Source organism: Hesperophylax consimilis, chromosome 18 (assembly GCF_061612785.1).
Source record: "Hesperophylax consimilis isolate HC1 chromosome 18, BYU_Hcon_1.0, whole genome shotgun sequence".
NCBI classification, from domain to species: domain Eukaryota; kingdom Metazoa; phylum Arthropoda; class Insecta; order Trichoptera; family Limnephilidae; genus Hesperophylax; species Hesperophylax consimilis.
The window spans coordinates 21,277,784-21,293,868 of record NC_142853.1 but is presented as its reverse complement, the minus strand read 5'-3'; the positions used below and the strand labels follow the sequence as shown (position 1 = coordinate 21,293,868).

Here is a 16,085-nt window from a genome sequence, read left to right as displayed (position 1 = left end):
TGTCTAAATACTTTTATTTGGCTTTTATTGTATTACCATAGAAAAAAATCTATAGTACCTGCCCAAATATATAGTTGAAAGAGTTATTCCTGAAAATCGATGAATTCTGCTTAAAAATATTCAGAATACGTGCAGTACGAATATATGACTCTAACATCTAGTATTATGAAATAGATAGGTACATGAATATAATTTGGTATTCGCTTTTAGGGTAAGTACCTACTAATGTTGTGAACTAGATAATTAATAAGGTAGGTACTAAACCAAATTCCACTTAACAAAATACAGTCAATATTGTATTAGGTATTTCCAAATATTATTATGTTAGCTTGCACAGCTGAACTTCCGTAGCTACTTAGTGTATACCGAGCTTAAATTTCCATTCTACGAAATATATATACATTCAGTGCATTATGCGTTAGAGTTTCATGTTGCTACTTGTGTACCACACTTAATTAACATTAGTACCTACGTTCACAATGTTAAATAATATAAGAATTAGAAGACTTTTAACGTAAAACAATTCGAAAATGTTTTTGACCTACGCTAAAATATTATATAAACAGAATTAGTTTGAAACTTCTAAACCTAATTGAGCCAGAAATCATCGTATGTACACGGAGAAAAATGATCATGTTAAAAAGTGACAGCATACGAACTTCTGATAAAATATTAGTCATTCAGAATATATCTTGAACACGTGTTCTTTGACGGAATGCTATAATATAAGTATGTCAGTATCGATATTAGTGTTTATAAACACGTGTTCCGCCGTCCTCACAAAACATTTGCTTTCGACTGATACTTTCTTAGGAAATCTTTAAATTCATTCCTAATAGGCCCACAGTCCCATTTTTAACATGAAAACGAATAATTTGGCAGGATTTTCAATGAATTAACAGTATTTCATATCAGTACGTTTTCTCCGTGTAGCTGTATTTCTGTAGATCCGAATACTGCGTTGGGCGGACCTGTGAAAAAAATACCAGAGGATATGAGCGAGAAATTTTTGTGTAACATTTTGTAGGTCTCAAAGATTGCAAAGGGCTGAGAATCTATCTGTTAAAAATCGTTATCAAATGGGTGCCCCAGTGGAAGCGACCAAGAGGCAGCTCTGTTAGATTGAGAAAATGAAATGTTTGCAGTATTTTCTGTCAGACATTCCTGACTCATGTATATTTTAATTAGCAAATAAGACATGTCACGTATACACAGCGACCGGAATCTCGTAGTACACGCGGAAAACTGGAGATTTTATGGAATAAAGTTTTTTCGAATTGAGCTTTCGTTTTCGAGTAAATAGAGCCAGATTTTTTACGTAAAATTTGTAAAAAAAATCGGTCGCTAGGCGGTTAATATCAGATGATTAATATCTTTTTAAATGCGTCGAAGAGTAGATACGGCTCCAAAAGTTGTTTTTAACCCTTCAGTGGCCGAAAAAATGGAATTATGCTGTTTTTTTTAATTCGAAATGCTCGGATTGAAAAAAAAAAGTTTGTTCGAATTCTCTGCGTGATGTAGACTCACAATTTTTTTTTGTTAATATTCATTATTTCACAATACTCGCTACTAAAAATAGAGAATTTCTTTCTACTAAATAAGAGTTTAGCTATCAGATAGAGGGCAATGAAGAAAAATCATCAAGTGAAATAATTGTTCCATTCCAAGAGGGCGGATATTGAGCAAAATCGAACGTGTAATTCAATTTAATTGTCAGGAAAGCCGTTTCTCTATTCCGCCCTCAACTTCTATTTCTTCAATTCAGACGATCAAAACCAGAAAAATAAAATAATTCTTCCTTGCATTTCTCTTTCTTATTTTTGTCCCAATTCAATTGGTTTGATCGAACACGTTTTTATTTTTGACCAACTGGGATACGATCCGGTTTTTTAGGTCATACATTTAGGTTTTTAGGATTAATAATATATTGAAGCAAAACATCATTTTTCAACTCAGTCAATTAATTAAACCCTAAGACCAATAGATCAAAACATAGGGAGATCAGAAGTAGAAAAGATACCGACATCAAATCGAGTGTGAAACAGAATCCACTCAACCGCACTAAAAAAAACAACAAAATATTTATAATTCCAACAGTAACTTTAAATTATTAATATATTTAAATTTTAATGTGTAAATAAAACCTCCGCTTGTAACACAAAAGGAAGATAATCAAACATTTTTTTATTATTGTTATAGTATGTACCTTTACCTAAGTATAATAATTTTCGTAAAACAATAAATCCGATCTGATACAAAATAACTGATCGCAAACGGTCTCTGAATAAAATCCTACTCTCGAGCGCTATTTCAACTCGTACTTGGAAGAAAAGAAAACTTCCAATTAACGCTGGCAATACAACAAGGGGTTGCGAGTCGAGGGGTGGGGGGATCTCCCCGCTCCCCCGAACACCCCAACTCCTCCCGGGATGAGGGAGGGGGTGGTTAGGTTGGGGCTGAAATCCCATCAAATGGATCCGTAACGAAGTTAGCGCTCATCCCATTTTTCTTCCCCTTCACCCACTTCTTAAGGCAACACAACCCTCGCAGCCAGACGAGGTGGCCATACGAACAACACGTTATTGCAAATTTTGGAAATATTTTGCGCTGTGAAATTCTGACAATCACATTCTTTATTGACTGATTGTGGCAAAGTTCTGTTCCAACTCGACTGTTTGGCATTTCCTCAAATTTGTTCGTTACGTTCCGTTTTCTGTTCAAGATGGTTGCCGTGTTGGTTAATATATTTTTGTACCGCCAGAGTTCGCATGAGCGTGGATCGTAGGTACTTCACGTAATATTGATTATTCCAAATAATCAATATCATGGTAGGTACCTACATGAAAAATGTTTGGAAAAAGAAATGTCTTTCAGACATTTAATTACAATATTATTATTTACCAGTTTACGACCTGATTACAAAACATCGACTTTTCTCAACTTTCCATAAATTAAATATATATAAACCTTCCGGAAAAAATTATCTAAATATATAAAAACCCTATCAAGATCCGTTACGTAGTTTAGAAAAACCAGACGCGGATAGCGACTTTGTTTAATAGTATTTTTATTATTTATACGAATTACGAAATCAATTGGTTTGTTCAATGTTGTTGTTCAATAAACTAGTTCGCAGTTTATTTCCCACCGAGAGTATATGTAGCTTTTAAAATTCATACTCGAAAAAGTTTTCGAGAATGAATTTGAGCTTTCAAATCGAACTTCAGTAAAACGCATGCAGTGGTGTATAGTTATATAGTTACACGAGATACAATAATTCATAATTCGAATGGCAGTTTTGCATTCGAATTATGAATTAACAATCACATGCTTTTCGGCCGGTCGCGAACATCTACATTTGGACCGTGTATATCTTCGGTAGGTACTATTCGATATTTTCCACAAATTAAAAAGTGATGTCATCAGCATAATTAATACCAAACATTTATAAAAAAATTAAATAAAATCGTTGCAGCAGTGGGGTTTTTAGTTACATTACAAAAACAATTCTTATATTACATCATAATATTTGACAAGAAAAAATGTATATCCTCGTATGTATATGTATACGAGTATGTATTCAGACATAAATATTTCTTATCAAAATCTTATTTTTTTATGGTTACCGTAAAAAAAATCGTTCATTCTTCAATCTGACGTCACCTCAGTCCAAAGGCATCCCCATCCCCTCCCAAGGTATGCCGGTCGGTCCCGCCCCCGCCCTAGCGTTCCCCAGTGTTCTCCGCCCTTGTCTCCCCTCCCTAATGTAAGGAGCGCGTATGTCAGTTAACCCCAGATAAGATGAAAGACATTCACATACACAGCGCCGAGGAATTACGGCGGGGGCGAGTCTGCCCTTTCTCTACAGACGGTAAATGGTAAGGCAAGTAAATAATGTATGTGTTGGTATATAGAAGCGAATTTCCTAAGCTGTGCGTAACAACAGGGGTTCTCTTTTCTAAAAATAAATCCATGGCTCCATTTTCAAATATATACAACATTCTTTAAACTAAATATGGGTATGTAGGTACTTTTAGGCCATAATATAAGTAGATACTTAAACAGTGAACGAATTTCCTAAGCTATGCGTAATGGCGCGTTAGCACCTCACCTATATTGATTCTATGAAATAACCTCCGTAAATACGAGTTATTCTCAATTTTAGAGGTATTAATTAAATTAACAGCTTAGAACTTGTAATTTTTGCTTTGATTATATGGCTTGCATTTTTGATTTATATTATTTTATTTCTTTTATTATAACATTGAACATGCATGTATATTCCTGTCACCCACCTTAGAACGGGTCACACCTAGTGAGATAGGTAATGTAAAACATACAATTAAATCATATAGATAATTACGTATGGTAACTTCTAATAATGTTAATCTCTTTTTTGTATGAAAATGTAAGAATTGTATTTCAATAAACGCAAATTTATCAATATTGAAAAAAAATCAACTAGTTGACTTTGTGATAGAACGCCCGATAGAAATAGAAAACCAATGTTGAATCAACTTCAGCTTTCGTTCTATTCAATATCCATAGAATCGACTATAGAATAGATCAAATGGGATTCCAATTAATGAAAAGGCCCGCCTTTCCTAAAAATTAAGTCAACCGTGCAATGACTCCATTTTCAAATTTCTAGTAACGTTTTTAAATGTTGTGGGTAGGTACTTTTGTGCTCGAATGTTAGTTTCCAAAGCATTTGTGTGTAATAACAGCAGATCCCCTGAACTAAAAGCAAATTCAAGCTTGCCAAGAACAATGTTTTATTACTATTTATTTTTCGGTAGGTATGTCGATTATCAGTGGGTACTTTTATGAATGAATGATGTTAAAGGGGAAAGAAATTTTGTGACACCTACGAGTCTATTTTTCTTGAACTAAATGACAAATGTTACTTATTATATATTTTCATGATATCGACTATAATGTGATTTTTGGCAATAGAAAAATCACATTGGTAACTGGTTGATGACAAACGCCAGAACATAAACCTTCCTTGAAATCCATCGCCACTGTGATTTTACTAGTATGTTGAAGGTGCTTCAATAATTTGTCGTTCTTCTTCAATGTATATATATATGGGTTCAACGATAGTAAACACTCATATTATAAAACACAACATGATAGGGAGAGACACATTACATATTACAACCATTAGAAATATAGATTACGTGCTTTATCTTATTTTATATTATGATCATGCGGTCTGTGGCCTGTCGAATGTTATCTGCAGTTATAACATCAAATTATTTATTTTTCTGTTATTTTAATCATACCAATCATTTTTTGTCCAGGTTTGGTTCCAAAATCGCCGAGCGAAATATAGAAAACAAGAGAAACAGCTGCAGAAAGCGCTTGCTCCCTCCGTGCTGCCCTCTTGCAACGGCATGATGCGCAACATCCAAGGATACCGCGGCTACCAGCCTTACCCGCACCCAGCGCCCATCAACCGCTACCCGCAGGTGAGAAAAACTTAGTATAACGAACACCTCGTGCACGGTATAATGCGCAATATCAAGGGCTACCGCGACTAACATAACCTACCCGCACCCCCGCCCATCAACCGTTACCCCCAGGTGAGGAAAACATAGTATAATACACACCTAGTGCACGGCGTAATGCGCAAAATCCAGGGCCATAGCGGCTACCCTACCCGCACCCAGCACCCATCTACCGCTACCCGCAGGTGAGGACAACTTAGTATAATACACGCCTAGCGCACGCCGTAATCAGCAACATCCAGGGATACCGCGGCTACCAGCCCTACCCGCACCCAGCGCCCATCAACCGCTACCCGCAGGTGAGGACAACTTAGTATAATACTTGCCTAGCGCACGCCGTAATCAGCAACATCCAGGGATACCGCGGCTACCAGCCCTACCCGCACCCAGCGCCCATCAACCGCTACCCGCAGGTGAGGACAACTTAGTATAATACTTGCCTAGTGCACGGCGTAATGCGCAAAATCCAGGGCTATCGCGGCTACTAGTCCTACCCGCACCCAATGCCCATCAACCGCTACCCGCAGGTGAGGACAACTTAGTATAATACACGCCTAGCGCACGTCGTAATGAGCAACATCCAGGGCTACCGCGGCTACCAGCCCTACCCGCACCCAGCGCCCATCAACCGCTACCCGCAGGTGAGAAAAACTTAGTATAACGAACACCTCGTGCACGGTATAATGCGCAATATCAAGGGCTACCGCGACTAACATAACCTACCCGCACCCCCGCCCATCAACCGTTACCCCCAGGTGAGGAAAACATAGTATAATACACACCTAGTGCACGGCGTAATGCGCAAAATCCAGGGCCATCGCGGCTACCCTACCCGCACCCAGCACCCATCTACCGCTACCTGCAGGTGAGGACAACTTAGTATAATACACGCCTAGCGCACGCCGTGATGAGCAACATCCAGGGCTACCGCGGCTACCAGCCCTACCCGCATCCAGTGCCCTTCTACCGCTACCCGCAGGTGAGGACAACTTAGTATAATACACGCCTAACGCACGCCGTAATGAGAAATCCAGGGCTAAAAATTGAATATTTAATTGAAAAACATTAACATTTCATTTACATTATAACTCCAAATAATGTCAGGAATCACTGGTTAAAGTAAGTCAAGTACGTCCCTTAACACCCTGTATATATAGTGCCCGGCGTAATGCGGAACATCCAGGGCTACCGCGGATACTAGCCCTACCCGCACCCAGCGCCCATCAACCGGTTCCCCTCAGGTGAGGTCAACTTAATATAATACACACCTACGCGGCATGATGTCAACCACGACCGACAGTTGAGGTCAACTTAATATACAATACACCTAGTCAGTGCTTGTCAATACGTTGACATTTGTCCACAGTGCGTCTAAGTAGTAAGTTATTTCAACTACCATAATACGGGCACGTGCCTAGTCTAGTATAGAGTTGAACAAGAATGTCACACGTACAATATAAACAGATTTAGAAAGAGAGAACAGAGGGCTTTCTCTTTGCATTTAAGAGTTTACCATAGACGCTCCCGACCAAGACCGCCAAACAATTAACCCATTCAAGGTTTGCTATTTTTTTTTGTAATTATTTTTATAAAAAACAAAAAAACGTGACAATGACATGTATACCCAATACGTTTATCTAAATATTTTTTAGTTCCGTATAAATTGGTAAATTCTGCTTACAAAATAGACTATCGGTAAGCAACTTGAAAAAATTTGCTTTTTCAATTTTTTTATATTTTTAATTACGTAAAAGTAGTTTGTAAAATGAAATTCTGATTGTCTTTTTTCTTCCTTTAAAAAAGTATTTAATTTTGAGATACCTTCAAAAACAATCATTCTGTTTGAAATTGAATGTCAAACGGGAATATTTGATGACATGATATTATTATTTTGTCTGGGCCTGAAATAATTGGGTAAATATACAAAAAATAAGGACACGCCTAACGCGCACTTCTTATTTTTAAAATAATTGGTTCGATAATAATGAAAAGTAAGTATTACAGTTTCCAAAAATAGAAAATAATGCTTGTTTTATAACTTAATTATTAGTAAAACTTCAAATTGTAATATTTTGAAGACAATATTAACAATTCAAGCGTGTCATTATTTTCTGTACATTTACCTAAAGCTGTAATTAATCAATACCCATCGCCATCATATTAATTTACTAAATTTAAAATGGTTTTCCATTTTTATGATGTTCATGTTATTCGCACCCCATTGCGTCTAATTCGGAATTATGCAAACAGCCGCGGCCGCTCGTTACCCGCAAACATATTTTGCTCATCAGATTACAAATTATCGTCCGATTCCGCTCTGGGAACTAAATAGTTTTAATTCGCTATATTCATTAACGAATTGATTATCGCTTCGGCGGCGGCTCTGATTACCCAACACATCGAGTCCGCATCCATAAATTACTACTTTTACAGTGTGTACCAGTACTTGTATATTCAATTCATAATTATGTAACTGCCACTACACACATACAGTACAGTGTACAATAATTAATTTTAGAAATTTCATAAAATGGTGCTTAAAATTTTCATCACTATGGCAACACTAATATTATTTTTGTTTAAATTATTACTATGGCAACACTATTATTATTTTTGTTTAAATTATTACTATGGCAACACTATTATTATTTTTGTTTAAATTATTATTAGTGTTTGATTATGCTTGTATTCTGTGACATGTAATTATTGTGTATGTTATATTTATACCATGGATATTAAATAAATAAATAAATACTGAGAAAATAATACTAATAGATTCAAATTTGTGGTTATGTTCGACTTCCAAAATTGACACATTTATTTACGGAACAAGTACCTACCTTTAAATACACAGAATAAATCGTTTTTACAAACAAAAAAATCAGCCTGTAAAAAAAACAAAGTTCTTTTACTAAAATATATTTATTTAAATGATTGTAAAACTTAAATTATGTTTTTTTTTCTTTGATTGAGGATTAAACCTTCCTTCCGACAACTCTACAAATCTCGCCAAATGCCGATCGGGTAGGATCGACATTTATTTCGTGTTTTAACTGCTGTAATGTCATCATAAATGCGTACATGTCCGCCTGTGTAGGTACGTGATTGCCATCGAAAGTTAATAAAATGCATTGTCAGCGGTCCGCCGACTGTTGGATAACGGAGATATTGTCCTAGGTTGCTCTAAGTAAAATTTTACCACGTGTCTACTACTTAACAATGACCGGATCTGAATAGCCAGACAATATTCAACTCGATCGGATATCGGGAAGTGGGTTAATTTCCACTTCGAAGCTTTTTATTCATTGATTCACGAAAACAAATAGATGTACTTAAAGTGTCACAAAATAATTATCAGTAGGTAAACAGAAAATATATATATTTTAATGATACAAATTAACAAAAAATTATAATGAGGGTGCAGTAAGGCTAAAATAATATATTATAACTAATATCTGTTTTCAAGAAATATATGAGTGGTGAGAGTTTATAAATAGATTATTGATAATGGACAGGAAAAACGACATAAATTAAGTGTTCCTTTTCGAAATTTAAAAAATATTTTTATTGCAAAAAACGCGAGTAACTTCTCTTCTATTCATTTTCTTTTGACCATAACTTGGGTATGTACATTTCAAATAAAAAAAAAAAATGTTGCTAGAAAAAACATGATAATACACTTGAAAACTAAATTTTAATATTAACTTGGATTAATTTATATAATCTTTAAGTTCCCATTTAAAACCATTGAAATGATTATTCTCTTATTATTATACTCCGACAGTAACAAAAAAAACATGACTCTGCCCATGACACCATTTTCTCAGTTTTGTGTGTAATATTATTTTCTCCAAAAACATAAATATCCAAGGTCGACAATCTAGGACAACTTAACAGATCTATCGAATATAATTTCCAGATGGGGGCGTCTTCATACCCCGGCATGTCGCAACCCTTCTCCATGAGCCACAGTGCTGCCAACATGAGCGCCGTCGCGGGGATGAGACAAGATGCCATGGGTAAGCATTGACACAAATTCCAGCACTTAGCATTATACTTGCATTGTTATAACCACAGACAATAGAAGCAAACGGAGATTTGGCATGGAAGCGTGCCGACTGACGAACCGTAGACCTAAAAAGCCCTGGACGGAGAAATTCGAGAACAATTTGAAGTGGGTGAGGGGAAGATATTTGGAAAATGCCAAATATAATAATAACTGCATTAACAACACAAACATAAAATAATAATACATCATTATGCACTACTTTGCATAAAAATCAGTTAAAAAGTTTTACAAGATGGCTGCCAGGCAATTCCACCTCACCCTAGATTTGGCTTCAATGCCATTTATACAAAATCGCACTATGCTATGTTCAGGGATTTATAGGTCCATGTGACGAACCGAGGGTTCTATGACAAAGCAGAACAGAACATATAATAAAAGTTATGAAAAAGTTAAGACAAAAAACCAACCCAACCTAAAACTAACTTAACCTAATCTATTCCTAAACCATGCACTGTTCTGTTTTATCTGGTTACCGTCGCCGAGCTAAGTTATGCGTTTGGTCTGTGGGAATAAACACACGATTCGTACATCATGCACGCATTTGCTTTCTGGGACGCGCTACGAAAGATTTCAATTGAGATTAACTAATTAATTTAGTAAATTTGAATGGAAAACAATGTTAAACTTACTGTACACCTTTTGGTTCTAGCATGCGCTTTATCTTTCTTACAAAACGCCAATCGCGATCGAAATGAAAATTTTATAATGATGAAATGCATTTCTGTACTTATTTGAAATTAAAGCAAAGAACGGTCAGACTTTTGAAACACGAAACACCGCCTACCTCAGGTCTAGTGTTCCTCTTTATTCTATAGATTATAGGTTAGATCTTTAATTAAATCATAGAATTCGAAAGACTTTTACAAGAAGTTGGTCGCTTGTGTGGAGGTCCGTTAAATGATTGAAATATAATAAAATCACACGCCTTACGCTTTTTGCACTGCAAGCCGTGAACTTTCAAGAGGCTATAAAAGTGACTGCCCACCCCTGTAGTAGCTGTCGGGTAGGCACCTATCCGAGATAGCTATGAGAGGTAGGTATACGGTACAACTTATATTTGGAGTTTGGCCGTCTCCTTGTAAGATGCAATCTCTTCTCAGGAAATGGGATATTTGCCAAGACGCTAGCACACGTTGGCGTGGCAAATGTAGTGGAAATTTTCTTATTACGCGGCAAGGCGGCGGGCGGAGAAGGGCGAGGAGAAAGGCAAAGAGGGGTGAGAGCGCGCGCTTTCCCGGAAAAGTGAAAACGCCCGGGGGACCGCGGCGAACTGTACGGAACACAATTTGAAAACGTTAGATTCTCTTTTTGAAATCTGGCAAATCGGTGAGGGTACAAAAGTACATACCTAATATAAAAGTACCTACCTTGAAAGTATCTACTTTGAAACTATTGCTTTTAATGAATGTTGTTTTTCAAAATCATTTAGAATTTTGCCCATTTAAGTAATATTAAAGTAAAAATTCGCCTTTTCTATTGATTGAAATAATGGCCAAGAACACTCTTGAATGATGAATGCCAAAAACACTGGAAAAATCATATTATTACTCGTACATAGGTTATCTCAAGATATGTACAGCTTGATACGTAAACTTTGCAGCCGCTTTTGTGCATACAAAAACTCTTTAATTCTTAAAAATGCTATTTCTGTCTTTAGTTCCTCACTTTTCCACACTTGTAAAATTAACTGTGCCAAATTGTAGTACCAAGCTTACTTTTCTTGTTTCAAGAGCACAATATTAAGACTTTTATGATATCTCTCTTATTATGCTTGCATTCAGTCTAATCCACGTTTAAACTTTAATTATTAACATAAATACAATACTTTCATCTGAAATCATAGAATTTACAATTTTCAGTAACTTAGATAAGTAGGTACGTATTCAATTAAAAAGAATATTATCTATGCGTATTCAATTTAAGAAAGAGAAACAGAAGAATTTATTATACTAAATCTTCCATGAAACCTTTAGTTATCTAAATAAATCAGCTACTCATGTAATACAAAATGATTAGTTACATTTAAAAACTAAGCTTTTTTCATTAAAATGTCATTACATATAATTTTATTTAAAATATTCTTATAATCCTAAAAACACACTGTCGGTTTGTATAATTTTGTGCGCATAAAAAATATACAATAACTCGAAAATATATTATCACAGATACCCATTTCTTATTTGTATAGTTCGGTAACCATAAATACGGAGTAAATAATAAATAATTCGAAATTATTTTAACTTATCTAGAGCCTAAAAACCCCATTCCAATTTGTGTAGTTTTGTAAGCCTAAAAATCACATAATAATTCGAAATTACACATAGTTTATTCTAAAAATACATTTCCCGTTTGTACGTTTTGGTAAGCATAAAACACTACGACATAATTCGAAATTATTAAATATTTAAAAAGTGTTTTCTTTTTTAATTCCAAAATTTTGGTGTTCTTGAATTGGTCATGCCGCCCATTAGGCCGCTTCCTCAGAGAGGGTATGTCAGGTGCTAGGGGTAGGTATCTACCCCCTAAGAGAGAGGGGCGGAATGGGTACCCCTACCTAACGCCGGCACCTACCGGGTCTTAAGATTCGGATTCCAAGAATAAGATGAGAGAAGGAAATTCGGTTCTCTGGAGGCATTCCCCGTGAAATAGGCAATCTCCTGTCTGTCCCTCGTCCTTAAATCTATCTCGGACGTTGGACGGTGTCGCTGTGCTGTACCGCCATTTTTTGTACTCTTTGATCTGTTTTTAAACCCATTTTCGTGGATGAATTCTGGTTGATTTTAACTCGTTCCAAATTTAAGAGAAATTATTTTACATTTATCAATTACTAGCTGACACGCTCGACATTTCAATAAATATAATATCCATGTATTAAATATATAAAAATAGTGAAAGCGCTATCAAACTCCGTTGCATAGTTTAGAAGCACTAAGCGCACAGACAGACGCGGATAGTGACTTTGTTTTATACTACTGAGATTTCCGCAGCTCGACACGGATAACTTTAAAGTCGGTGGTGTCAACAGAATTTATTTTATATTTCTAATATTATTATTTGAATATGCATAAGTTTTAAACGTGGTATTATCAACATTTAAATGCATACATTTATTCATTTCACATCATCGTTATAAATATAACTTTGAATTTTAAACTTTTTTATATGTAGGTACATGGTGTGTGGAAAATAATGGTACAAGCGAGAAACATATTTGGAGTCGGTTTTGTAGTTAAACTTTTTTATTTTGAGTTTTCGTTTTCGAGTACCTTATTCGATTCCGAAGTCGGATTTTTTTATAAAATTCAAAATTTTCTTTCGCTGATTACTATCACCTCATTAGAATATAATACAGGGTTCTCCAATAAGTGGTGTTATTTTGATATTCAATCGTAAAAGATCAATGGTTTCGTTGCTTGTGTGGCACGTAGCGCCGTCTTGTTGAAAGTAAACGTTGTCCAGATCAAACCATCCAATTCCGGCCATAAAAAATCATTGATCATCTCTCGACAGCGCAATCCATTCACCGTAACTGTTGCTCCAGCCTCATTTTTAAAAAAGTACGGTCAAAAGTAAGGTCCGCTGGACCATAAACCGCACCAAACAGTCACACTTTGAGGATAGAGAGGCTTTTCAACAATAACTCTTTTATTTTCCGAGCCCCAGATGCGACAATTTTGCTTGTTGACGAAGCCACCGAGGTGGAAATGGGCCTCATCACTCAAGATGATTTGCATTTGATTCACTCAAGTGAATTTTAATAATTTCAATGCGTTGTTGAAGCGTGTATCGTTCCATTTTTATTAATGACGTAGTTTCTACTTGTCAAATGTCAAAAAATGACAGCTTCAAAAGTAACATCTACCGAAACAGCGGGCTATTCAAAATAACACCTCGTATTGGAAAATCCTGTACAATAGTAATTTTTCCATTAAGTTCTCAAAAATAAAAATCAAAATGTTAAAAAAAATTTTTTGGTCCTATCTATCTACCAGTTTTTTGTAGTAATAGTTTCCGAATTTACAAAGTTTTATAAATTGGTTTCTGCCTTGTGTCCCCGTATGTCGTGTGAAATTATTTAAAAAAAATAAAACACAAACACCAACATTATTAAATTTAATAAAAAAATAACTAATCATCAAAAATACTTTGTTGTCTGTGCGTTCTGTATATTATATTTAAATTTGCTTTGAATTTAAATGTAATTTTAAAAACTGGAACTGATTGTGTGATGAAATCATACAAGCAATAAAGTACCTACTACCTACCTGTAATATAATATTTAAAAAAACAAAAAATTATTTATCATTTTCAATATTGTAACTGATTTGTCAAGAATTCAGACTGTACCGTGATTTTTCATGGGTCTGTGCTAGTTAAGGTTACTAAAAATCACTGTAGAAGAAGATATTACTAATATGTCTAAACGAAACATAAAACAGAACAAGACACAGAAAAATAAGAAAGTCTCAGCTGGGAATCGAACCCAGGATCTCTGTATTAGTGGGACAATACCTCTAACCACTCGGCCATTGGGACCTAATTATTTTAAATCATTTTTGTTGATCTCATATTTCGAATTAACAATATTATCCTAAACAAATTTTTCCCACAATTTTGGCAGCAATCTTTTTGAATAATTACAAAGTTATAAAGAACTTGTTTGTAACCTAGATAGTGTCTCTGATAAATGAATAAATAAAAATCGGATATGTTTATTGTAAATTTAACATTTTTTTTATAAATATGTGTGTAAAGACTTTATTAAATCCTACTGAATATTACAGAAATATGGTCTTATGTTATAATTAACTTTGCATAGTCCAATAATGTTTTTTTCTCTTCTCAAAAGTCTTAAGTATGTAAATGTAATGTACAGTAGGTATGTAGGGTAAATGTGCTTGAGGGCGATATGTCCAACCGTCCCCTGTAGACTACTTTGTGCTTCCAGGAATGAGCCCCGAGGACGAGTGGTACAACAAGAGTCTGTCTGCGCTGCGCATGAACAGCTCGCACCACGCCAACCTCGCAGCTCCCATGCTGCAGTACCAGACATAATCACTGCTGCACCAGGCCACCGGTAGCGCTGGCGCCGACCATTACTACGACGACTTCAATCTGCCCTGAGATACTCACCCCTTCAGTCTGATGTCCACCGAGTGACGCTTGACTTCAATCCGACGTCGAGGTCATGATACTCGACTTCAATCTGATAAGTTTGTGATACTTGACTGCAATCTGCTGTCAAGTTCATGATACAAGATTCTAATCTGTTGTGAAATCCAGATTTCGATGTCATGAAATTCTCACCCCCCTTAAGTCTGATGTCCACCAAGTGATGCTTGACTTCAATCGCACACCAAGTTCATGATACTAGACCAGACTTCAAAAGGCTTAGTTCTTTTTGATCTGGGATACTTTAATGTACAGTGAAAGTCTAACATGATCTGATGTCGAGTTCATGATACTTATCTTCAATCTGATGTGTAGTTTACACTTCGCTGTGTTACAGTTTGCTGTGGAACTCGTGATAATTTCATAGTATTTTGATTTTTTTCATGATCCTGCAGCAAGGCTGGTGAGATTTCATTATGCCGTCAAGTTCATATACGTAATATAAATTTGATATCAAAGTCATAGAACTTCAATGTGCCACGAGGTATCAACAGTTGTAAATTTCACATGATTCATTAACTTTCTCAAGTTAAGTCAACAGAAAAGATAAAAATTCCAGATATGATTTCTTTGCCGTAAAATAACAAGTTCATTCGAGTGGAAAACTTTCTTGTCTTATTTAAAGGGGTTGTTTGAACTTTTAGCATGTTTTTAATATTTTGTGATCTGGTTTCCATGACTAGTTAGAAAGTAATTTATTGTTTCTCTTAACATTTCCTTTAAGAGCACGTACACATGCCATTGAATAAAAATATATTGTATTATTCCATTTTAATACAACCAAGTAAAATTGAAATGGAGGCGCTACCGGGCCCACGGGGTGTTTATGGATTTATGTAAATAAAAAAGTTAAAAGAGTGAAAAAAAACATTTAATTTAAGTGTGTACGAGTACCTACATTAATAGAAGTTTACCTATATAAGAATGAATGAATATTTTAAAACAATAATATTGTTAAAAATAAATTGAATATTATTAATGATAAAAAACCTCCTGTTTATATTTAATAAATCTTTCTGTAAAGTTGGTCTGGTGTTATTTGAATTATTGTGTATTGTGTTAATATGTATTCTTTCATACTCTTACTATAACCAATGTTGACAATGATTTCAACAAAGACTTTAAAATAAATGTATAAAATAGTAATTTAAAGATTTAGATAAATTTCTAATGGTAAAATAAAACATACATATCAAATCGATTGTTGATTTGTTATAAAGAACAGATTTGAAATATTTTAGACATTCAGTTTTGTAAATTCTCAGTACAGACACAAACTAAACTAAACTTGTTCTTGGTCAATAGCTAGCTATACATTACATATATACACA

The 16,085-nt window shown here is 35.1% G+C and overlaps 1 protein-coding gene across 1 annotated transcript in view; it reads left to right on the top strand.

The window, feature by feature from the left end:
* Positions 1 to 14,637, top strand: part of LOC149415489 (homeobox protein unc-42) — a 43,332-nt gene extending 28,695 nt beyond the window's left edge. Inside the window, exons 6-8 of the mRNA XM_089642226.1 lie at positions 5,307 to 5,475; positions 9,422 to 9,532; positions 14,531 to 14,637. Coding sequence (XP_089498352.1) covers positions 5,307 to 5,475; positions 9,422 to 9,532; positions 14,531 to 14,637 — 387 coding nt within the window. The remainder of the gene's footprint in view (positions 1 to 5,306; positions 5,476 to 9,421; positions 9,533 to 14,530) is intronic.
* The last annotated feature ends 1,448 nt before the right edge of the window (positions 14,638 to 16,085 follow it).